The following is a 25,564-nucleotide window of genomic DNA, read 5'->3' on the forward strand; positions in this document are numbered from 1 at the left end:
GACTTTTGACTTTGTATACCTTGCTCTCGTTGCATAATAATACAAGATTTGGTTATTTTAAACCTGACTTTGTTCTGTTTTGCTGGTTCACAGGGGATTTCTTACATTGTTTGTCACGGTAAATTCTTAACCGTAACAATGTGGTAATTCAAAACAAACTGCGAAAGTATTTATAAGAAAATTACTACCTTCAAAGAAAAGTACCGTCAGTTACATAGAGTCCCGCTTTCTGCTGATGTTACAACGTGAATGCTATCTATTTGGCTTAACATATCCTATCACAATTCATTTAAGATAATTCATATAATCTTCATAATGAAGGCATTCACAGCTGTAGCTGGCCTTTTTAATGTATAGAGAATATGTTTTGCGGACTTACAATACGGAATAAACTTCATGAATATTTTTAATATTGGTTTTAAGTTATGCATGGCTTTCACAGTCTCCCATTTCATCCCCCTGGACAGAAAATGCATTTCATTCAATTTTAAATGCCAAAGTTATTTACATTTGGAGCTCAGGGGTGAAAAATGCTTAAAAAGGTCAAACATATCTTTGAAATCTCCCTACCCTTTAACATAGTTATCCCTTTACCCCATTTTCGTACTTCATGTCACCATTTTCCAGTTGTAAAAGGAAGATGCAATAAGGTACCAATAGATGACAGAAAATGTAATTAAGTTGCATGAATGATGTGGGTGATCAGTTTCATTATATTCTTAAATGCACATATTTTAGAAAAGATCAGTGTATATAACGTCCTTTACAAGAGGACCAAATATGTTAAAATGTAAATCACTTATTGTCATTTGTGTTTCATATGCCGATGATATTGGTCTGAGTGTAATACAGTTCTGTTGTTATTCATTTTATAGGTCATTAAGTGGTAACCAGCAGGGGATTAGCAATGTACTCTACCAGAGAGTGTTGTTTTAACCTGTCTGACTGTTGGGGTGTCTGACAAATGGGAGGATACCCCCAACAGTGGTGTGGTGAGGTCGTATGAAGAAGGAATGTAACTTGATTCCCAACACAATAAGAAGTCTACTATTTAGGTTCTTATATGCACAGGTGTTGGTATGTAGATTGGTTGCCTGGTGTTGGTATACATACACATAATATCTGTGGCCATGAAGCTCGTGGATGTGCTTCTACAAGTCATGTTGTCACCAGTGTTTCACAGATCCCACATAAGTGATATTTCAATGTGAAGCCATTTGATAGTAGAATTGTGCCAGGCATCTGTTGCTGTTATGCTGTTCTCTAGGAAGCTGCGACATAGGTGTTACTTATTATCTGCATTTCATCTGTGAGTCTTGCCTGTGTCTACGACTGCCTCATCTAATCTAGGTGTATCCTTTTATTCCATGCATATCGCATAGTTGGTAGTGAACAAGTAATAACAGTGGATATCATGTAAAGGTATTTATTGCACTCAATGTCTTTCACAGATCAGATATACAATATCATTTCTTCTAACTTAATCACTTACTTGTGGCAGAGTCACCTTTGTTTGAATCATTCAAAACCAGCAATATTTGTGCATATATTACAAGTTAAATTAGTGTTGATGATGCATCTCAAACTCTCAACTGTATATTATTTATTTGCTTCTATACAATTTACTTATATTTATAACACCAGCTTATACAATTTGAACCTTAAATTATACGACAGTTTCACCATGCCAGCTTCATTACAAGTATGTGTATTCACGTGGGACAAATTGATCAATAGCACCACATTTCTTAGAAAATTATTCTAAGTTTATCATATTACAGTACTATGTGAAAAGAACAATATCAAACAAAAATAGTCTACAATTTGTCCTTAAAATCTTTGACAGAGAAACTTCCTCCTGCCAATACACATCTTAAAACCACACCAGTACTCCTTTCAGAGATACAGGTGACAGGTGAACGCTTTCCTAGCTCAGCGGATGTACTTTCTGTATCGGTGAATACACCTACTGCATTGGTGGATACACATGCAGGACTGGTGAATACACCTTTTGAATTGGTGGATACACTTCCTGTGTCAGTGGATACACATTCTGTACCAATGGATATATTTCCGGTATTAGTAGAGACCTATTGTTATCAATAAGTACACTTCCGCTCCTGTTGTTGTAGGCATCTCATCCATTCTTCTTCAGAAGACGCACTAACACCATACAATCTTCAGCTAACAGTTACACAAACCATAACTTAACATGAGATTGTAAAAACAGCAACAAAAGGCACAGTCATCTGTAAATGACACTATTTTCTACCTGTCAGAATTTCAAACGTCATCCACACAGTCAACCTCACATGTGTGTCATGTAAAAACATACCAATAACAAAATGTAAAAGGAATCTCGTAGTTCGTTCAATCTTCAAACCAAGAAGAAAACAAAAACAAGAAATCTTGTCAAATAACTCATAAATCGTACACGCTTTGTATGAAGTCAGAAACTCATATTCTGTTGCGATGAACAGATCAGGAAATCGCTTCACATCATCCAAGCCTTTTGGGTGTCATGTCATTTTCTGTTGACAACTGTGTGGCGCAGTAATAATACCTAAATGTAGAGAATTGCAGAAAGCAATATGGTTTTAAATAACACTGATGAGGAACAAAGAAGCATCAATGTATTACATGTAAGCATTTCAACTAGTTAATCCCTTTTCAGAAGGAAGGATTATGGTTTGGTAACAAACATGTCTGGACATATGTATTTGTAGAGTATTGTTTAAGTATCTTCCTCCTCATGTTCATTATGAACGTGAAAAAAATCAACCTAATCTGTACAATGTAATCATACTATACACAATATAAACACTCTCTCATAAGTTAATGACATCACTTGCCTCCCCCTAGGGGATCGTCAAATATGTCATCGTCATTAGCAATGGGCTTCGTTGTATCTTTTGCCTTTTTCTTCGGCTCTTTCTTGGACTTGGTCGATGCAGGTGAGGTGTCTGCAAAGATGTCATCTGAAATGGAAGGGGAGCAGACTCAAAACTGATATGTTTCTGAGAATAAAGGATTGACATGACTCAGCACTGACACGCAACTCAGTCTGTATGTGCTACAGAAGACTAAATGTTGAGGATTGAGGAGACTAAATGTTGGGTCAGTGAGGACTGACGGTTTATGAAGGATTGAAATCTGCATAGTTACTGAAGAGGAGTTAATTTTTGGTGAAGTCAGAAAACCAGTGTAAGCAATAGATTCAAATTGTCACTAACCACTGGGGCTAGTGCCCTTCAAACACCCTACTGGGATGATTATTTCATGACAATTCATAGACAATAAAACATCAAAAATAAGAAAAGTTTGAATACTCATTTAAAAAATTAATTGTTTCAGACTATTAATTCGGAGCCTCTGACATTGGTGGGACATACTCTAAGATTACCCATACATTCTCAATCAAGAAGACAAAGTCATCAATATTCCCCACAGTGGCAAAATACTCTTCATGAATATGTCTTTAAGTTATGATTATGTAAAATGTTTTGTGTCTAAAGCAAAGTGGAAGGAGAGGATTGCTGCTTATGATTTAGAAAGTAATTATATACATATGGAAATTAATTAAGCAACACCAAATTCAAAGACACATAAAAACTTAACAAAGTTTAACGAAGTAATTTTGATGATTGATTATTCAATTTTGATGTATTGACATACAGCATGAGCTTTTCATGGGTTGATTTGACGCGCGTGAAGCTTGCACAGCGCACGTGCATTGCTTTAACCTCAACTTTCGAAAAATGCACTTTTTCCCTGGGGTGTTTACAAGCGCAGGTTGTCGATTGCATTCGGTTTTTCATTCATTTCAATGTCATGGCACGTAGGAAATTATCAGAGGCCACTCGTTGGCAAATAATCGGCATGAGGAATGCTGGTATGTCTCTAAGACAAATCGGGACTCAAATCGGACGACATCATTCCATAATTTCAAAACTTTTGAAAAAATACCGGGCCACTAATGAAGTTAAAGACCTGCCTAGACCAGGAAGACCCAGGAAGACCACAGTCCGGGAGGACAGAGCTTTACTGAGACTTGTACGGCGCAGGTCCTTCGACTCGAGCTCTCGGTTGAGACAGGAGTGGCTTCCAGGGAGACCCATCTCGAACAGGACTGTTCGGAATCGTCTGAAAGCTGCAGGATACCGGGCAAGGAGGCCAATCAAGCGACCCAGACTGTCTCCAGCCCATAAGGCAGCCCGACTGGCCTGGTGTAATGACCGTTTGCACTGGAACATTGCCTCTTGGAGGAAGGTCCATTTCTCAGATGAGAGCCGGTTCTTGCTGCACATGGTGGACGGTCGTACTCGGGTCTGGAGGCAGAGGAACACAGCAATGGCTCCACGGAACATCCAGGAGACTGTGGCCTTTGGGGGAGGTTCCGTTATGGTATGGGGGTGCATTTCCATGAACTGCAAGTTGGATATCATTACCATCCGTGGCAACCTTAACGGTGTTCGTTACCAACAGGAGGTTCTTGACAGGGCTGTGGTACCTCATTTTGAGAACCATCCTCTGGCAACGAGACCCATATTTATGGACGACAATGCTAGACCTCACAGGGCGCATGCTGTAAATGATTTTTTGCGGCAAAATGCAATTGACAGAATTCCATGGCCTGCCATGAGCCCTGACCTCAACCCCATTGAACATTTGTGGGACTTTATTGGCCGTCGTGTGAGGCAGAGAGACCCACCAGTCCATAATCTCAACGAATTGACGGCTGCCCTGCATGAGGAGTGGAACAGGATCCCCCAGAATCAGATCCGGAGACTCATCCAAGGAATGAGGAGGCGTCTGGAATCGGTGGTGCGTGCGCAGGGAGGACACACTAGATATTGATGAAAGTCGGTGTGCAGACTCTCAGATGACTGTTCTTTCTTTCCATGTGACATTTGTGTTAATACACCTGACAACAACGTCTGTGGATGAATAGTAAATTGTGTCCATTTTTTCATGAATTTAAGACAGTTTTAAGAATTTGGATTTCGTTGCAATAAAGCAAAGTCTTGATACTTTTTCCCTTTAAGTTGTTTGTCAGAGATCGTCTGTTGAATAAAAAAGTGTCAAACTATATCAACCCGGCATATTTTGATTGTCAGAACACTTCAAAGTTGCTCCAATAGAAAAAATTGGGGTGTTGCTTGATTAATTTCCAGGTGTATATAATAACATGCACTTGACTGTTTGTTTATGTTTATGTTTATGTTTTTGCGGACGATGTTGTCGCTGAAATTGGGAAGCCAAGATTCAGGAAACACAATCAGCTCCTAAATTATCACTAACCATGTTGGTCAGCTTTGGTAACTTTTGACAGGCATGAACAAAGGTCAATGAGCATTCTGGCAGTTATTTTGAACACTGCAGAGAACTAATCAAAACAGAAGACTTAGAACTCTAAAAATGTATGCTACGGTGGACAGAGGGACAGTTGGGTACTTGCTTCTAACATTCACTCATCATGCCAAACACCTGGGCTTGATTCCCAAAATGGATATCTATTATTATATTATCATTATATTATAGGATATTTATAGCGCACATATCTTCACATATTCAAACCCATTTCTAGTGACCCCCACCATGATATTTCTGGAAACCATACTCACTCACTCTGAACTCTGAACTGAGAACGGTTTGATTACCCTGGATGGATGAGCCTCCAACCAAGTTCTGGAGGTTACTCCTGACCTCTTATGGGTTACTGAAGACAGATCAGTTACTGAGAACTGATGGTTATTGAGGTTTGATGTTCTTCTCACCTATATCATCCTTGAATATGCTCTTCTTCTCCGTTGTCTTCTTCTTCTTCTTGGGCTCCTTGGGCTTGGAGGCAGGAATGTCAGCAAAGATGTCTGTGTCATCCTTGAATAGTGCCTCGTCCTTCACACTAGCTTTTTTCGGCCTCTTCTTCTCTGCTGGTGTCGGTGTGGCAAAGATGTCATCTTCAACCTACCATCACACAAAGACATTTTCTTGAAACAGTGTGCAGAGCTACATATATTTCCAGTTCAAGCCAACAGCACTTTTTCTGTAGAAAAATCCACCTTGCAATTCAGTCTATTAAAACACAAAGGAGTAATATCGATCTTGTAAATACACATAAAAAACTATTACAAGTTAGAAAATGTGAATCCTTGGATAGCAAGGAACAGCACCTTGAATAAGCAAATCTATCAAAAAAGCTAATAATAAGCATGTGTTTACATTTTTATGTCAAACACCATGTCACTGTACAGACAATACCTATCAAGTAAATATTTGACAGAGCTAACCTATCCAATGATTCTATGAAATATGTGCAGCAATATCTGCTCACCCCTGTTGCTGGCTTCTCGGAGGTTTTCTTGGATGCTGAGCTGTCTGCAAATATGTCATCAATGGGTTCAGGAGTAGGTTTCTTTGATTCTTAAATGAGAAGATAAATCTCACGTCAAACATTGTCACATGAGTGAGGTTTAAAATAACTGCTATTAATTCAAAATGTCCAGTTTTGTCACATGTCAGTTCAGTGGGTTCAGGCAGAAGTGGAAGCCACTATTATTATCCAGTTGACAGATCAGTAATTATGAAGTCATATGGGATTTGAAACAACAACAAACATTACCACACATGGCTTGTTGTTTTTCTAATGCTGTACTCAACAATATTTCATCCAAGTGATGTATCAGACTCAAAAAACTGTCTGGACCAGAAAGTCAAGTAAATGCTATCAGGAACAAGGAATAACACTCTAAGGATAAATTGATATGCGATTCAACAAAGCCACCCTGGTTTGTGTGGACCTATTCCAACCCCAAATTGCCTGAGGTTCCTCACAAGGTTCTTTGCCTCAAGAACTTGCCCTTGATTAAATGACAAAAACATGATGGTACCGAGTCTATCCTGAGAGTAACATCTACATTTCTGATAATGATCCAAGAGTGTTTAAGTCGGTATAGAATGCTTAGAAACTAGGATGTGCACTATACATAGATAAGTGAGAGTCACAACATTAAATGTCTGTAACAAATCTCTACCTTTTTTCTTGTTAATACTGGCATCAGCAAAGATGTCATCATCATCCACAACCTTGGATTTCTTCTCTTCCTTCTTGCTATCTGTCTTGGATTCTTTTTCTACTGACTTTGCCAGCTTAGATGTTGATGAGAACAAGTCCTCATCGCTACCTGCTGACGTCACCTTCTTGCTATGCCCACTGGCTGATGAGGACTTGGGAGAAAACAGATCATCATCAGCTACAGGGGTCTTCTTCTCACTTTTTCCTGGTGACTCAAAGAGGCCATCTACAGAGTCTGATGGTTTTCCCTTAGCACCCTTTGTAAATAATCCATCACTAAACAAATCATCTTTATCAGACTTGTTCTCGGTTAACACAGGAGCTGATTTGGAGGATTCTCCAAGAATGTCATCATTTCCAAACAAATCTGATCTCGACTCAGTTTTTGGTGGGCTGGAATCCTTGCCATCAGTTTGAGCAATTGGTTTGGGTTCCGTTGGGGATGTTGGTGACATGCCAGGGGAGAAGTCATCAAACACACCTGAGAGGGCTGCAGAGTGACGAGCCTTCCGACTCTGGGGCCTTCGTCGGCTGATTACTCTCACTCGGTCCTGAACAAGAGGTTTGACTTAATGACAATCTGTCTCATCTTGCAGCAAAAAAGATATATCTACTTGAAAAGATGACCATTCATCAATTTTTAACTTTCTTAGTGACTTATTCCAACTAAACCTGAACAACATAAACAGGAATTGAATCATTAACCACATCAAAGAATGGAAACATTCAATATATTATACACTTACACATATTATACACTCAATATATTATACAATAACAATTAACATCAATGTCAATAACATGAACAAACACATTAAATCAGAAAGCCAAACCATCAATTTGCCAACATGGTAAGAATTATTTGATTCTTGTTTTCGACACCGACAACAATAATTACTTCAAAACAACTGTCTGTAAATAATTACCAGGTGTCTCCATGCAATCTAAAAGCCCTGATGTTGTATTACCTTGGAAGTGCTAGATAGGACTTTGGTCTCTGGTGGTTCACTGAAGTCTACACCTGGCTGACTCTCTGCTGCCCGAGGCGGTGCTGCCCCAGGAAGTAATGCAGCAGGGTTGATGCCAAGACCTCCCTGCCATTACAAACACATATATCATGTCTTATAGACATTCAGGACACAAAGAAAACACAGACCAGCACATATATACATACATATCACTGAGGCATTAAATATTCATCATCTCACTGGTACATTCCAGTTGTCACTTTCATTAATATGTCCCACATTCAAAACCTCATAAACACATTTCATCTCAATAACACATCCCATATTCAATTTCTCATGAATACATTCTACAGTGATTACTTCATTACTACATCCCACATTCATCATCTCAATAGCATATCCTTCATTCATCATTCCAATATTATATCCCACATTCAACATCTCAGTAGTATATCCTTCATTCATCATTCTAAAATTATATCCCACATTCAACATCTCAATAGTATATCCTTCATTCATCATTCCAATATTATATCCCACATTCAACATCTCAATAGTATATCCTTCATTCATCATTCCAATATTATATCCCACATTCAACATCTCAGTAGTATATCCTTCATTCATCATTCTAATATTATATCCCACATTCAACATCTGATAAATATTTCCCACATTCAACAACTGATTAATACATCCCAAGTTTAACATCTGATTAATATATCCCACATTCAACATGTGATTAATATATCCCACATTCAACTTCTGATTAATAAATCCTATATTTAACATCTGATTAATACATCCCATACTTAACATCTGATTAATACATCCCATACTTAAAATCTGATTAACATTGCCACTTTCAACATCTGATTAATATATCTCGGATTCAACATCAGATTAATACATCCCACAGTCAACACCCCACATTCATCATCTGTTAATTGTGGGGCAAATGGCCTCTAAAAGAGTAATAGCAGAGGGCAAACAAACTATTGGATATGCGCACACTTTAAATACTGGCCAATAATCCAGATCAATACACAATCCTGATGTCAGTACCACATTTTAAACAGAAGAAGTATTGAGAGCATTCATAATTTGTTTTGGCTTGTGATAGCTGAATTATATGATTCCTTTGAAAATGTGGCTTATTAGCAGAATTTTATTCCTTTTTGAAAATAACTGATTTAAATCGTTTCCATGCATGTATATTGAACACTGTGTGTTATGTTTAATTTGTCTGGCTATTTGTATGTGAAGTATGTACATGTGGATACTCGGGACTAGTTCCTTTGTTAGGCCTGGCATAGAGTGTGCTGTATCATGTATCAAAGAGAAGCAGAAAAACTCAAACTAACCTCCAACATCAAAAGCACACCTACCTGAAGTTTCCCAATTTTTCCAGGAAGCTTTTTGACAGGAGGTGAACTAGAGGCTGCAGGCTACAGACAGATGGACAAACATGATACCAGAGACCAAGCAAAGGCTACCAAGCAACCAAAATACCAGCAAGACAATAGACTAGCACAGAACCACAACCAAATGTCACTACACAGCTGACTTACTGCTACATCACACAGACATAGCTGCCAATTTCATCCACTAAATCTCCAGGATACATCCTAATGCAAGAAAGAACTAAATTTATGGTTCACAATATCTATTACTGTCCATCCATGATTTCCATATACAAATTTGACTTGATCTGTTACTAGGTCTTATGCCCTATTATGAATGATAGTTACAAACAACCTTAATATTGGATGACAATGTCAGTAACATGAGAGCCAAGTTCTATAGATTATGAAGAAATTAGCAAGAATTTCAATACTGACAATACTAATTCACACACAACAGTAGGCCCTCAAAATTCTTTTTGATAAGGATTTCTCCTTGTAAGTTAAAATGGGCAGTGGCTCCAGTTGTTTGGTAACAAGAGGTACCTCCCGACTCCTTCCCAATAACAATGTTATGTGGTTGGTGAAATGTTAACTAAAATCAAGGGTAGGTAATTCAAAATTGCAGAAACAACAGATATGTATCAAGGGGTTAGTGTAGGTTTACAAATATGTGACCCATGGAGATAAAGTGGATGGTGCTTATTTCAGGTGAATAGTTCCAGGAATAATAGATATATACTGCCTCACAAACTGTAAATATGTCACATAAACTGTTGGTTAGTAAATCAGTGTGATGTTTGAATAGTTTGAATCCCATAGACTGGGCTGGCAACTGGTCTGGGTTTAGTTTTGCTTTACAGTTCTGCGATTTTAAACATACTCGATGTGCACATTTTGTAATCACTTCTAATGCTTCTAATCACTTCCAATGAACATCTGAAAATATCTGGATAAGATTTTATCATAAATCTTGTCACCTAATCGAGAAGCTTAGTTGCATGGGATAGTCTAAAAAAATGAATTAATTTGAATATTGGTAATATATGATATTGTTTAAAATGGGACATGGAATCCTGAAATTAACTGACTAGATACATAATCGGTGCACTTCAAACATAACCTCGGAATTCATGGATGCATCACAGCATTGTACATGCAAAACAAGGCTGCCGCTAACAGAAAATGAATTCCTTACTTTCAAATTTCAACAAACTATTTTAGTCAAAGCCTCAAGTAGAAAGCTATCAGTATATCTTGTTAATAGTTGATTCTAGTCTAAAAGCATGGTAAGCTGTCTAAATACTTTCTTCAAAGAAACAACAGACTAACAGTCAAAACGAAGTCATCCAAAGTGAACAACATGACAAAACCTCACCTGGTCCAAGTCAGGAAGATCTGGGGGAGGTGGCACTTCACTATCTGGAAGGAAGGGAGATAACTCACTTGAATTACTAACTTAAATAGTATATGACAAGTTTGATGTCATGTCTAACACATAATTAATTTGAATAATTGAAGCAAACACTACTATTAACTTAAAAATTAATTCTTAGCTGGGAATTAGCAACATTAAAACTAGCATTTAAATATCAGAATATTTCTATTCTGTTTCATACTTCGTAGTAATCAGCCTTTCACTTTCAAGTACTTATAATAAAGGTTGATTTCAACTGAGAAGTGAGAAAGTGAGTATGACTTTACACTGCTCTTCGCAATATTCCAGCAATATCGAACAAACAGCGCAAACATAACAGTATCCTACAACAAAAGAGTGTAGATGGTCAATGTTTCAAAACAAAAACATAGGATGTTATGTATAAGAAGTTTCAGTTTCTCGAGAACGTCACTAAGCCATTATTCTCTCACCATCAGACATTTGCCTGTTGTGCATCTTCTTCAGACCAGGCAAACCTCCTGGGTCCATCCCACCAAACATAGATACTGCACCAGCCAACTTTGGACGGGTAGGCTTCGAGGCTTCCTGAAAAAGTTTTACAACAATCTCATATTAGACAAGAGAAACCAGAAACAATCAGTGGTATTCAGATCATGGTGAACAGCAGTCTGCCCAAACTGGCATCCCTGTAACACTCAGGAGACAAACGTTATGTGTTGGCCAAGTTCTGGGTGTTATTGAGTATTTGAAGCACTTGAATTAATTTGGAACTGAAGGCGTTAGCCAGTGGTTTCAAATGAAATATTTCTGTGCTTCAAATACTCAATAACTCCCAGAAATTGACGAACAGATGATGTTTATCTACACTGTAAACACTGGTGTAAACCAGAAGGCCCACATGAGTTTTACTGTCTGCACTCATTAACACTGAGTATGGGTACAGCACGCTCTCTTCCCAAAGTGGTTACTTGTCATATCTTCCTGCGTAACCTCTGTTCTAATACGACCCTTTCATGGCGCGAGTGTTCAAGACTCGTGATTGGAGGCAATCAGATTTAGTAGTGCAATCAGCAACCTTGTTTCAAAAGTGATCGTTCGCAAGATCTCGGTAATTTCCGGATGCATCATGAAAACTAGAACCTCTTCTCGAGCACGATACTCAAATGTTTCTTCTAGACAGAACTCAGTCATGTCATATTTGTTTCTCCACATTGCTTGCATTTGTCAAGTTGAATGTAGGTCAATGTAACAAATGTTCTGACTGGACAGAAAAAAGGGAGATAAATCTGCTGCCATTTTTTGCCGCTAGGGGATTTTATGAGAACCGCGAAATATGGCTGTATTAGAACAGAGGTTCGTAGGAAAATTATGACAAGTAACCTCTGTGGGAAGAGAATGGGGTACAGCAGTGACGTGTCATTCAACACATCAATACAATTGTGTGTGATATTTGTACATGTCAATATATAGTGACTGGTCTTATATATTGCCTCACAGCTATTGGCAGACACTACAGGAAGTGGTACTTAACAATGTCTGCTAGACTGACATAAATATTTGATACCACCTTCCTTATTGAGACATTGAAAGTCAATTAATGAACATACATTTCACAAAATAGTGTTAGTCTGTTTTGCTCTTGTACAGGATTGATTTTTGTTATTTCTGGTATGACTATGATGAACTAGGCAGCTGGAGACCTGCTGTACCTTGGAATCCTCATCTGCTTTGTCCTCATCTTGAGATGCTGGGGGTTTAGGTGCTGCAGCAGGGGGTTTAGGTGCTGCAGCAGGAGGTTTAGGTTTGGGGGCAACCACAGTGAAGATGTCCGTTGCACCTTTGCCATCATCATCATCACCAAACAGAGGGTCAGCTGTAACAGTGTCGTAGACACGATGGTAAAGCGTCAACCATTCCAAAACAAATAAACGTCCCCCAATTACACTTTTGAACATAAATAGGCTCACAGTCTGAATGTAAAAAGGATTTAGTTTTTCAGGTGCAATTGAAATGATATGTCAGTTTGATACAAAATTCCAAGCACTTTCCGTAAGATCTTATGGTTGCCAAGCAGTGGAACAACCACAGCTATTCAGATACCACGTACTGGACAGACATTCAGTACAAATGTGTAACTGAGTTTTGATGCCTGCCAAATAATTCTGAACCAATTAAAGACAAGAGGTTTCAATTGTCTGGACATCAACGTCTATCAATCCAATGCATTTTGCAGAGGTCTGGCCATACGAGTACATACAGGATTACACCATGTGTACATTAACATCCTTCACTCTCTCTAAGAAGGACCCATGAATAGGCCTTCAGCAACCCATGCTTGCCACAAATGGCGACTATGCTTGTCGTAACAGGCGACACAGACTCGTTGACTGGTTGACACGTCACTGGTTCCCAATAGCGCAGATCGATGCTAATCTTGTTGATCACTGGATTGTCTGGTCCAGACCTGATTATTTACAGACCGCCACCACATAGGTGGAATATTGCTGAGTGTGGCGTAAAACTAAACTCACTCACGCATTCAGTTTCTAATAAGATTCCCAACAACAAGGACAGATGATTACCTTTTTACAAAGTAACTGCAGCACCAACAGCCACATGTCAAACGGTCATAACTACACAAAGTAACTGCAGCACCGACAGCCACATGTCAAGCGGTCATAACTACACAAAGTAACTGCAGCACCGACAGCCACATGTCAAACGGTCATAACTACACAAAGTAACTGCAGCACCGACAGCCACATGTCAAACGGTCATAACTACACAAAGTTACTGCAGCACCGACAGCCACATGTCAAACGGTCATAACTACACAAAGTAACTGCAGCACCGACAGCCACATGTCAAACGGTCATAACTACACAAAGTAACTGCAGCACCGACAGCCACATGTCAAACGGTCATAACTACACAAAGTAACTGCAGCACCGACAGCCACATGTCAAACGGTCATAACTACACAAAGTAACTGCAGCACCGACAGCCACATGTCAAACGGTCATAACTACACAAAGTAACTGCAGCACCGACAGCCACATGTCAAACGGTCATAACTACACAAAGTAACTGCAGCACCGACAGCCACATGTCAAACGGTCATAACTACACAAAGTAACTGCAGCACCGACAGCCACATGTCAAACGGTCATAACTACACAAAGTAACTGCAGCACCGACAGCCACATGTCAAACGGTCATAACTACACAAAGTAACTGCAGCACCGACAGCCACATGTCAAACGGTCATAACTACACAAAGTAACTGCAGCACCGACAGCCACATGTCAAACGGTCATAACTACACAAAGTAACTGCAGCACCGACAGCCACATGTCAAACGGTCATAACTACACAAAGTAACTGCAGCACCGACAGCCACATGTCAAACGGTCATAACTACACAAAGTAACTGCAGCACCAACAGCCACATGTCAAACGGTCATAACTACACAAAGTAACTGCAGCACCGACAGCCACATGTCAAACGGTCATAACTACACAAAGTAACTGCAGCACCAACAGCCACATGTCAAACGGTCATAACTACACAAAGTAACTGCAGCACCGACAGCCACATGTCAAACGGTCATAACTACACAAAGTAACTGCAGCACCAACAGCCACATGTCAAACGGTCATAACTACACAAAGTAACTGCAGCACCGACAGCCACATGTCAAACGGTCATAACTACACAAAGTAACTGCAGCACCGACAGCCACATGTCAAACGGTCAAAACTACACAAAGTAACTGCAGCACCAACAGCCACATGTCAAACGGTCATAACTACACAAAGTATACCTTTTTTCTTCTCCTCTGACTTCTTTTCTTCTTCCGCTGATTTGTCCTCCTCCTCTTCCACAGGTTTTTTCTTCTTCTTGAGCAAAGCTGAAGGGTCCATTCCTCCAAACATGGACACTGCCCCTGCTGGCTTTTTGGGCTTGGCAACAGCTGGGGGCGCTGCCGGTTTGGGCTCCTGAGTCATTCAAACTTGAATCATGTAATATTCAGAACTTGTACTCAGATTTCTGAGTATGGTTGATCTAGTCCACAAAATATTCAAGTGAATGAGATCAAAGTATAGTGGTGTATGTAACCTTCTAGGACACAGCAAACAAATCACTTTCAATTAGAGTGATGTGATTGTTTTGACACATTTCATGCCTGTAAGAGGTGTTGGCACAAGCAATCACATTTTGTAATCCCTCTCTCAAGTCATTAAACAAGGCACTGCTGGCAGATGGTTGGAGGGTTCATTAGCTTGTTCATGTTTCTTAAAGAAACATTCATCAACAATTACCCAAATCTGTAACCTCAGCTAACATACATGTCCAGACCCTACCTAACAAGTCAGTCCACTGTCTATGTTTATTCCGTCACCTAATACATCCATCTGCAGTCTGAGCACCTTGTCTCTCCACCTCTACCTGATAGGTCCATCTACAGTCTGTGTACAGTCAAGTCGTGTTAATACAACATTGTCGCTTGCACAACAAATTGTCGGATGAACGAGGATGTTGGATTAATAATGTTTACTCAATTTGTTTCCAAGAAAAGAAGCAGATAAAGTAACTTGTCGGATAAACGGAGGTCAGATTAACAAAACTTATTCTGTTCACTCTCACCTAATGCATCCATCTGTAGCCTGAGCACCTAGTCCCTCCACCCCTATGCAGAGCCTGAGCACACTGCACTGTGTCCCTTCATCTTGGTGTTTAACCTACCTCCTCCTCAGCTAATGGGCCAGCATCAGATGACTCTGTTGTAGTTGCCCCAGCGACTTCCACCTTTTCCTTTGTCTGTGAGGTAAAAAAAAGTGAGTTAAAGCAGGTCACTGCCTTGTTGATTATACCATCTTTCCCTGGCTGTATCCTCATGACTCATAATATCAACAACTAGTTACATTATAGTCATGAAATTATTTTCATACCAATAATTCTTCAGCCTCTTTTAACAGTAATGTGATTAACGAGATTCAGGAAAAAGACGTGGCCAATATGTTGGCCTTTCTAATGCCTGCTTCTTCAACACCACATTGTCCGAATCCCCAAAGTGATTGGTGCTTAAGGTTTGGTCCCTCCGTTTTCAATGATTGTGTGTTTGCTAAAAGATACCTAAACTGATGACTGACCCAGACTTTTCAAAGGTCTTGACTCTTGTAATGTTACCATACCTTGTCTTTCTTCGTGTCAAACAAGCCATCATCATCATCATCAAAGAGGTCTGTGGAGCTAGACTTGGTGGTGGCTCCACCAACCTTTACTGATGGCTTAACAGCAGGAGCAGCTTTAGCTGGCTCTGGTTTTGTCTGTAACAGATCAAGTGAGCAGTGTTGACATGTAGTACTGCACAGTCGTTAAATCAGTAATAGATGTATTTTGTCATTCCATCAAAATGATGGATTGTAGGATAAATGTCCCTATCTCATTGTACTACTTACAACAAATGTCAACAAGTATGAAGAAACATACTGGTCCTAAGCTTTCTTGCTTATGAACTTTTGCTTACAACATTTGAACATTGCTTGATGTCATGCTGATGATGCTAAGTCCTGTCTTTGGATCTGTTATCTACTCAAGACTCCAAGAAACACCTGGTTGCTGAAGTAATCAACCATTTACTGTACTGATCACACACAGTGCCCGCTCAACACTACTGGCAGTGTCTTCCAGAGGTCCCTCTTAGAACTGAGCCAACTTAGCACCTGCTCACCAATACTCACCTAGCCTCCAATGGATCCCTCACAGAACTGATGCAACCCAGTGCCTGCTTATGAATACTCAACGAGCCTCCTGTCAGTCCCTTACAGAATTGATGCAACTTAGTACCTGCTCACCAACACTCACCAAGCAACCCAGAGGTCCCTCACAGAACAAAACAAACTTAGTGCCTGCTCACCAATACTCATCAAGTACCCCAGAGGTCCCTCACAGAACTGATCCAAATTAGTGCCTGCTCATGAATATTCACCAAGCCTCCTATAGGCCCCTTAATGAACTAATGCAACTAAGTGATAAGTCCCTCACAGAATATATCTAAGTAAGCGCCTGCTCACCAATACTCGTCAAGGATCCCCAAAGTCCATCACAAAACTGATCCAATTTACCGCCTGCTTATGGACACTCACCGGGCTTCCTAAAGGTCCCTGGTTACTAAAGAGGTCAACACCTGGTGCCTCTTCACTGGCCCCACCAAATAGGACATCCTCGTCCTCAAACAGGCTCTTGCCAGCAGCCTTGGGCTTGCTCTGCTGTAAATAGCACATTAACAACTTTCTTGGCACTTCAAGAAAACTGTATTCAATATTTCAACCTAAACACTTTCACCATCTGAGTGTTGTCCATAAAGGTGTCAAGGGAAAAGCAAGACAACCTGACTCAGTGGACAGACATCTGTGTATTCACTGCACATGTATAGAAGTATTTCAGGCACAGTGACAGGTAACATCAATTTTAAGCTTCGAAATGTACACAAAATGGGATTCAGATCTCTAGCACACTAGCCTGATATTCAACATTTTACATCAAATCATTCATAAAATGCACATTTCTTCATGAACAAAGACCTAACAGCCTGAACCCAAGGGAGTAAATGCACACTGAATTTCAAAAGAGAATTTCCTGACATTATCAAAACCACTGTACTATATGGAATCCTTTGCTCCTTGCACAAAGTCAAAAGAAACTCTGGTACCTCCTTCTTGGCAGTGCTGGGTGCTGGTTTAGGTTTTGGTGCAGCACCAAATAAATCTGCGTCGTCTTCATCATCATCAAACAATGACAGCGTGGATTTGCGGGGTGGGGGTTTCACATCTGGCTTCTCCTCCTCTGGGGCAGCCTAGTACATGAGCACAAACATTTCACTTCTACACTTCACAGTGGACAAACATTTCACTTCTACACTTCACAGTGGACAAATATTTCACTTCTACACTTCCCAGTGGACAAACATCTCACATCTACACTTCCCAGTGGACAAACATCTCACTTCTACACAAACAGTGGACAAATATGTCACCTATAAATTCACCTGGAACACATTAGAAAATTCCATACTACAAAACATTGCAACACTTGTACAAATCAAGTCACATTATTCATACTCCAAGGCTTTTTCATTAAAAACATTTAATGACTTTTCAAGGTGAAGGTCTTTCAAAACTGCATCCTGAACAAATGTTATCACCTTGGCAGGTTCCTCTGTAGGTGTTTCTGTCTTCTTCTTCAGAATGTCGGCGCCCCCAAACAGAGCGACTCCGCCAACAGGCTTCTTCTTGCCACCACTGAAAGGTATTCCAACATATCTAGTACGACATGTCGATCTCATCCTTATCCAATGTATGACACAGGCAACATGTACATCTAGATAAACAAGAGGGTATGATTGCTTGTAATATTGATTCAATGTGTGACATGGAGTGAGTGAGTTTAGTTTAACGCCGCACTCAGCAATATTCCAGCTATATGGCGGCAATCTGTAAATACAGTCTGGACGAGACACTGCAGTGATCAACAGCTTGAGCATCGATCTGCGAAAATGGGAACTGATGACATGTGTCAACCAACTCAGCAAGCCTGACCACCCAATCTTGTTAGTCACCCCTTGCGACAAGCATAGTCACCTCTTGTGGCAATTATGGGTCTTCATGGGTCATGTGTGACACAGGCAACCATGACAGGAGATCAATTACATGCTCAAGGACAATTAAGGTAGAACCAAAATAAGCATTAGTTTATGTGTTTCACAAGAAAAAAATGTACATGCCCACCTGTCTTTGGGCTTTGACTTGAACGAGAACATATCTTCCTCTTCATCTAAATCATCATCAAACAGACTGCTACTTCTTGGCTTGGCTTTGTCTCCCTTCTGTAACAAATCAAATTGCAAAGCCATATTTCAACCTAGTTCACATAAAACCACTAACACCAAGATAATAAATCACAGATAGAATTTTATAATAATTCCAAAAAGCTCAAGAGAGAAAAAAATAAGACTTCTTAATGCATAAGAGCATACTTTGTGTGAACTGTGTGGTGAAATTTGACACCACCCAGTTTACACGTACTGGGTTTGATCACTGTAGTTTCCATTTAGTCTCTGCTTTGTGTTCCTGTTTACTAGAAACCACTATTTTTCTGGTCAGAAATTTAGCATGGACCTGTAATTATCATTACTGATGGTGTAATGATAAGAGACTTGTATACAGTCTGCATGTGCAGTTAGGCCAGGCGAGCCGGACCGGTCCCCTACCCGGATGTGCCTGCCTCGCACGTGCTGCTCGCGAACCGTGTCACATGTATACACGTCGCATTCAGATCTTCAATAAAACTTGTAGTGAACAGTCATCTGTCGTTGGTCTTCATGTCACACTGTTACATGGTGTCAGAAGTGGTTTCGTCAGAGAATGGACAAACTACGACCACCCTCACCTTTGCTTTTGACTGGTAATCTTGCTGAGAACTGGCGTAAGTTCAAGCAACGGTTTGAGCTGTTTTTGACTGCTTCTGACAAGGACGGGAAAGGTGACAAGGTAAAGTCGTCTATTTTTTTGTCTACAATTGGAGAAGATGCACTTGAACTTTATAACACATTTCATTTTGAGAATGAAACGGATGCCATGAGACTTAAGTCAATTTTGGATAAATTTGAAGCTTACTGCATTCCCAAACGTAACATTACCTTCGAGAGGCACAGATTCTTTACATGTAGCCAGAGGGAAGGGGAGAAAATAGACCAGTATGTTACAGAGTTAAAGAGCAGAGCAAAAACATGCGAGTTTGGAGATTTGCATGACTCACTCATACGAGATAGGATAATTTGTGGCATTGCAAGTGATGCATTAAGGGAAAGACTCTTGCGTGAAGATGATTTGACTTTAGACAAGACTATTACTATGTGCAGAGCTGCTGAAGCTAGTAAAGTTCAAGTTAAGGAACTTCATCCACTAGACCCTCAGCCAGTACATTCAGTTGAACAACAATCAAAATCTGGTCGTCGAAAATCTAACAGGAAAAAGTCACAGAGTTCTGGTTCACGTTCGATTGAGCAGTCTGATACGTGTGGCTATTGTGGATTTACACACGCTCCTAGAAAATGTCCTGCATCTGGAAAATCATGTGATAAATGTGGGAAACAGAATCACTTTGCTAGAGTTTGTAGGTCCAAAAATCAGTCATCGAAAAGTACAGTTCACTTTGTTGAGAAAACCCAAGATGAACTCTTTGTGGATTCAGTTGATGCAGATGTCGTTTCTGGCAAAGATTGGATAGTCTCTTTACAAGTCAATAACACGTTCTTGCCACTTAAACTTGACACAGGTGCTCAAGCTAATATCCTTTCTGAGAAAGATTTCAACAGACTATTAGACAAGCCCAAACTGCGCCTCTCAAAGACTAAACTCACTGGTTACTCTCATGTTGATATTCCTGTAATGGGTCAGTTTACAGCTAAAGTTTGTCACAAGAACATACAACTTGATCTCATATTTGTTGTAACTCCAGAAGATGTTCAGTCTATTCTAGGGCTGAAAGCATGTGACCAGTTGAGTTTGGTTCGCCGTGTTCTCTCTGTTGATGCTGAGTTACCTTTGAATGGAGGTGTAGTATTTCAGAAATATGCAGACGTGTTCAAGGGTCTAGGTAATCTGCCAGGTGTTCATCACATCAAGCTCGACAATGATGTTCCACCTGTCGTAAACGCATGTCGTCGAGTGCCCTTTGCTTTACATGACAGACTGAAGGAGGAACTCAATCGCATGGAGAAGCTTGACGTCATAACCAAGGTGAATGAACCAACGGATTGGGTGAGTCCTCTTGTAATTGTTGAAAAGCCAAACAAACAATTGAGAGTCTGCATTGACCCTAAGGACTTGAATAAGGCCATTAAACGTGAACATTTTAAGCTTCCCACACGAGATGAAATCACTGCAAAGTTCTCGAATGCACGTTATTTCAGTAAACTGGATGCGTCAGCTGGATTTTGGCAACTGAGGTTGGATGAGGAGAGTTCGAAGGTCTGTACGTTTATAACACCTTTTGGAAGATATAGATTCTTACGGCTCCCCTTTGGCATATCTTCTGCTCCAGAAGTGTATCATAAGACAATCCACACTTTGTTTGATTCAGTGGAAGGTGTAGACACCTCCATGGATGATATTATTGTGTCAGGTTCGACACCTGAAGATCATGATAACCATCTTTCTCAGGTCCTTGATATCGCACGTCGGAATAACTTGAAGTTCAACCCAGACAAATGTGTATTTGGAGTCACCGAGTTAACATTTCTTGGCGATGTGATTAGCAGCGATGGTGTGAAGCCAGATGCCCGGAAGGTTGAAGCAATACAGTCTATGCAGAGACCTACCTGTAAGAAAGATATCCAAAGGTTTTTGGGTATGATAAATTACTTAGGTAAATTCATCCCTCGCTTGTCAGAGAAGACGCAACCACTTAGACAATTGTTGGATAAAGATGTTGATTTTCTGTGGCTACCTCAGCAGGAACAATCATGGTTGTCTCTGAAGCAAGCTGTGTCACAGGAGCCAGTCCTGAAGTTCTTTGATCCTGGGAGGAAAATCAAGATTTCGTCTGACGCTTCCCAGAATGGGTTGGGTGCTGTCCTGCTGCAGAAGTATGATTCTGATTGGTTGCCTGTAGCGTATGCTTCCAGAGCTCTTACCTGTGCTGAAACAAGGTACGCTCAAATCGAAAAGGAAATGTTGTCAATAACTTTTGCATGTGAACATTTCCATCAGTACTTATATGGGCAGTCCATACTTGTAGAAACGGATCACAAACCACTTGTTTCAATTTTCAACAAATCTCTGAATGACTGCCCTCTCAGAATACAGAGATTCATGTTAAGAATGCAACAGTATGATGTTCAAGTCTCACATACCTCGGGAAAGTTCATGTTTACAGCTGATACATTGTCCCGCTCATGTCCTTCATCAAAGCCCGGATCTGTTTCGTCATCTGAAGAATGTGTTCAAGCCTACGTTGACATGATCGTCTCGTCTCTCCCTGTGTCCACGACACGCTATGCTGAGATACGTCAGGAGACAAGCCGGGATCCAGTGCTAGTCGCTTTGATGGAAATTGTTCAGTCAGGTTGGCCAGAGCATAGAAGTTCATGTCCCGTGAATCTTCGTGAGTATTGGAACTACAGGCATGATTTGACTGTTGTAGATGGTGTCATCTTCAAGGGTGTTAGGGTTGTAATACCTACCTCGCTCAGAAACTGCATGCTAAACAAAATTCATGCTGGTCATCTTGGTATGGAGAAATGTAAACGTAGATCCAGAGAAACTCTTTTTTGGCCACGACTCAATCATGATATTGACAATATTGTGTCTAACTGTTCTATGTGTCAAACATACAGGAACAGACAGCAGCCTGAACCTCTGCAACCTCATCCGACGGTTTCTCGCCCTTGGCAGAAAGTTGCCGCAGATCTCTTTTACTGTGGTGGGAAAGATTATCTGGTGATTGTAGATTATCTCTCCAACTATCCGGAGGTATGCTCCTTGACAGATACGTCGTCTCGTCGTGTCATCGCCTCCATGAAAACGGCGTTTGCTCGCCATGGTATCCCCGACGAGGTATTTACAGACAATGGTCCCCAGTTTCGTAGTCACGAATTTAGACAGTTTACACGTGACTGGCAATTCAAGCATGACACGTCTAGTCCAAACTACCCACAGTCAAATGGTTTGGCAGAAAAAGCTGTTCAGATTGTGAAAAACATTTTGCGTAAGGAAAGTCAGGATCCTTATATGGGGTTACTTGCTTACAGGAGCTCTCCTCTTGATAATGGGCAATCCCCAGCCGAGATTCTTATGGGCAGATGTATTCGCTCTAATCTCCCTATTCAGGAGAAACTTTTGCAAGTTCCCAGATCTCGTAAAGTTGTTAAATATAAGGAGAATCAGAAAGTAAAACAGAAGCGCTATTACGACAGGTCTACTAAGAGTTTGAGTAGGCTTCAGTGTGGTGACAAAGTTGCAGTGCGTGATCATCAGCGGCGTGATTGGTCACAACGAGGTACGGTCCTTCAGGACGTTGGCCCAAGGTCTTACTTTGTTCAGACAGATCGTGGTAGTCTACTTCGGAGGAATCGTCGTGATATTCTGTTGTCGTCACGCACGTTTGTGCCAGTGAAGAGTGCTGGAACCGCCGATGTTACATCTTCGTCGTCTACGACGTCCCCAGTGTCTGGGATGTCTCCGTCGCCGACTGTGACTAGATTTGGCCGTGTGTCCAAGCCACCCATGAGATTGGGAGTGGATTGTTAACTGTTGTATGTTTAACCATGTTCGATGTTTCAGATGGTTCCCTGCCGTCTGGAGAAGTTTCGTGCTAGAGAGGGGAGATGTAATGATAAGAGACTTGTATACAGTCTGCATGTGCAGTTAGGCCAGGCGAGCCGGACCGGTCCCCTACCCGGATGTGCCTGCCTCGCACGTGCTGCTCGCGAACCGTGTCACATGTATACACGTCGCATTCAGATCTTCAATAAAACTTGTAGTGAACAGTCATCTGTCGTTGGTCTTCATGTCACACTGTTACAGATGGTACCTATGGCCATCATAAATTTTGTTAAAATTTCACTGATTGCAACATACCTAATTATACCACTACTACTTGGTCTATATCTAGGTTTATATGAAACTTCAAGCACCTACAAATAAAACCTTTCCTTGCCATTCTAAGAAGATGATGATTTCTTCATATTGTCGATAATGATTATCAGGTGTCCTTAATAAATTCTTGTAGTTTTCTTAAAGTTCATGTTTTTATATTTTTTACTTATGTAAAAATGTACTAAAAAGAAACCAACAACACATTACCTTATCTTGTGCAGGTTTGGCTGAAGGCTTGCTTGCTGCACCAAACAGATCGTCTGGTTTCTCATCCTCATCCAGGAAGAGACCTGAGGCAGTGGCAGCTGTCTTTGGCTTGCTGGCTTTACTGCTGCAACAGAAGTAGTTTGGTCAGTGTTTACCAAGCTTATGGTGCTGTATTCAACAGTCTTTCTTTTGTTGGTACAACTGGATAAAGAGACTTTCTAGTTGTCATGGTTATGGTGCTCTATTTAAACTTTTTGACCTTTTTGGTCTATTGCTGCTGGATTAAGCCACGGTTATAGTACTGCATTAAACACTTTTTGGTCTGTTACTAACGCTGGAGTAAGAGACATTCTAGTTGCCATGGTTATGACGCTGTATTCAACAGTTTTGTATGTTTTGCTACTGATGGATGAATTAACATTCTGGTTTCCATGGTTATGGTGCTGTATTCAAACATTTTTGGTTTGTAGCTACTGTTGGATGAAGAGCCTAGTTGCCACAGTTATGGTGAAAATATGTGTCATGCAATATCATACATAGTCTGCACATTCTGATCTGCCGTCTCTAAATCTGTAAGGATACACTTGTTGCTTTGGCAGGGCACAATTTAAGAGATGTTAATCTACTTGCACAAGGTGCAACCTAAGATAGAAATCTACTGCACCAGCCCAATTCCACACAATTTCCAGTTATAACGCAGTGTATTAAAACGTCAGAGGTTTCTGTGCACATAAGTGTATTTCAATGATGCAGTACCCATGAAACCATAGCAACACAGAGACAGCTGATCCTGGATTACAAGAGCTGTCATAGCCAAAACATGTCTGCAAATAGCTATGTTTCAGTGCCACAGCTATTCAAAGTTTAGAAGAAAAATGAGCTAACATTTTGTACAAATAATGTTAAGTTTATTGTTGACTTATTTCCCCTCAAATGACTTGCACCTGGTGAAAGTTTGACTAATAACTACGTTGCACTTTGTAATATTGGGCTGCACCAGTGCAAGTAACAAAGCACTTAATCCAGCCCTGTATGGTGATGCTGCCAAAAATACCTAGCACAACACCTACTTCTCTGATAAACATCATTTGACATTTCAGTAAAAAGAAAATCTACCAGTTCAGTCCAATGTATTTCCCATGCATGCCTGCTTGCAGACAATATAGTTTGTGGAAGTGGCTCTAGTAAACATATGCAGCAGCACTTGGAACAATGAACATTGGACTATGAGCGTCTGCACTGGAATGCAGGTAGCTGAGTGAAGAACATAAAGATGAAGTGATAACCATGATCTTTCAAGGACGCACAAGTCACAGTCAGATCACTCAAAACATTAATTCTCCAATGGCAGGCTGTGAGGAAACTGCATGTGCTTGATGGTAGCAGTACACCCTCCTCACACCCTGTTAAGCTGCCCTAGACCATGCACACATGTCCATGTACAAAGTGATTATATCATTTCAGCTTCATTTCATATACACCATGAAACTGATCAGTGCCTACCATGGAGGTCAGCTTCCAGATGTTGGAATGTGTTCAGATAATGGGACAGTACCTATGAATGGTTAACCTGGAAAGTAGTTAACCCAGACCACTGAACACAGCAACACCCTGAGTCACAGTTTCACTGTAGAAAGATCATATGTTACATATTGTGATGGGCATCGTCAATACTAGTTACACAGTGTTTTGAAAACATCATGAAATGAATTTATTACCCTTAAGATCTGTTTATTTAACTTATCTTTAAAAACCAATATTCAATCTTCAGCAGAATGAGATGAAAAACATTTCGTCATGATTTATAATGATAGGTCATAACAGGAGATAACTTGAGATGGCTCAGTTT

The 25,564-nt window shown here is 40.3% G+C and overlaps 1 protein-coding gene across 7 annotated transcripts in view; it reads right to left on the reverse strand.

Annotated features, from left to right (window-relative positions):
- Nucleotides 1–1,410: 1,410 nt before the first annotated feature.
- LOC137278521 (WASH complex subunit 2C-like) overlaps nt 1,411–25,564 on the reverse strand; it is a 64,751-nt gene continuing 40,597 nt past the window's right edge. For 2 of the 7 annotated variants that reach the window (XM_067810899.1, XM_067810906.1), the window contains 17 exons: nt 23,716–23,839; nt 18,637–18,734; nt 18,054–18,150; nt 17,562–17,705; nt 16,996–17,118; nt 16,042–16,176; nt 15,593–15,667; nt 14,670–14,844; nt 12,555–12,718; nt 11,316–11,430; nt 10,825–10,868; nt 9,432–9,491; nt 8,044–8,169; nt 7,035–7,626; nt 6,335–6,423; nt 5,778–5,967; nt 1,411–2,978 (listed from right to left, as the gene is read on the reverse strand). In XM_067810899.1, coding sequence (XP_067667000.1) covers nt 2,845–2,978; nt 5,778–5,967; nt 6,335–6,423; nt 7,035–7,626; nt 8,044–8,169; nt 9,432–9,491; nt 10,825–10,868; nt 11,316–11,430; nt 12,555–12,718; nt 14,670–14,844; nt 15,593–15,667; nt 16,042–16,176; nt 16,996–17,118; nt 17,562–17,705; nt 18,054–18,150; nt 18,637–18,734; nt 23,716–23,839 — 2,485 coding nt within the window. In that variant the 3' untranslated portion in view covers nt 1,411–2,844. The remainder of the gene's footprint in view (nt 2,979–5,777; nt 5,968–6,334; nt 6,424–7,034; nt 7,627–8,043; nt 8,170–9,431; nt 9,492–10,824; nt 10,869–11,315; nt 11,431–12,554; nt 12,719–14,669; nt 14,845–15,592; nt 15,668–16,041; nt 16,177–16,995; nt 17,119–17,561; nt 17,706–18,053; nt 18,151–18,636; nt 18,735–23,715; nt 23,840–25,564) is intronic. The other 5 variants (XM_067810903.1, XM_067810901.1, XM_067810902.1 and 2 more) reach the window with 5 other exon arrangements.

This window comes from Haliotis asinina, chromosome 3 (assembly GCF_037392515.1).
Source record: "Haliotis asinina isolate JCU_RB_2024 chromosome 3, JCU_Hal_asi_v2, whole genome shotgun sequence".
Classification (NCBI taxonomy): Eukaryota; Metazoa; Mollusca; class Gastropoda; order Lepetellida; family Haliotidae; genus Haliotis; species Haliotis asinina.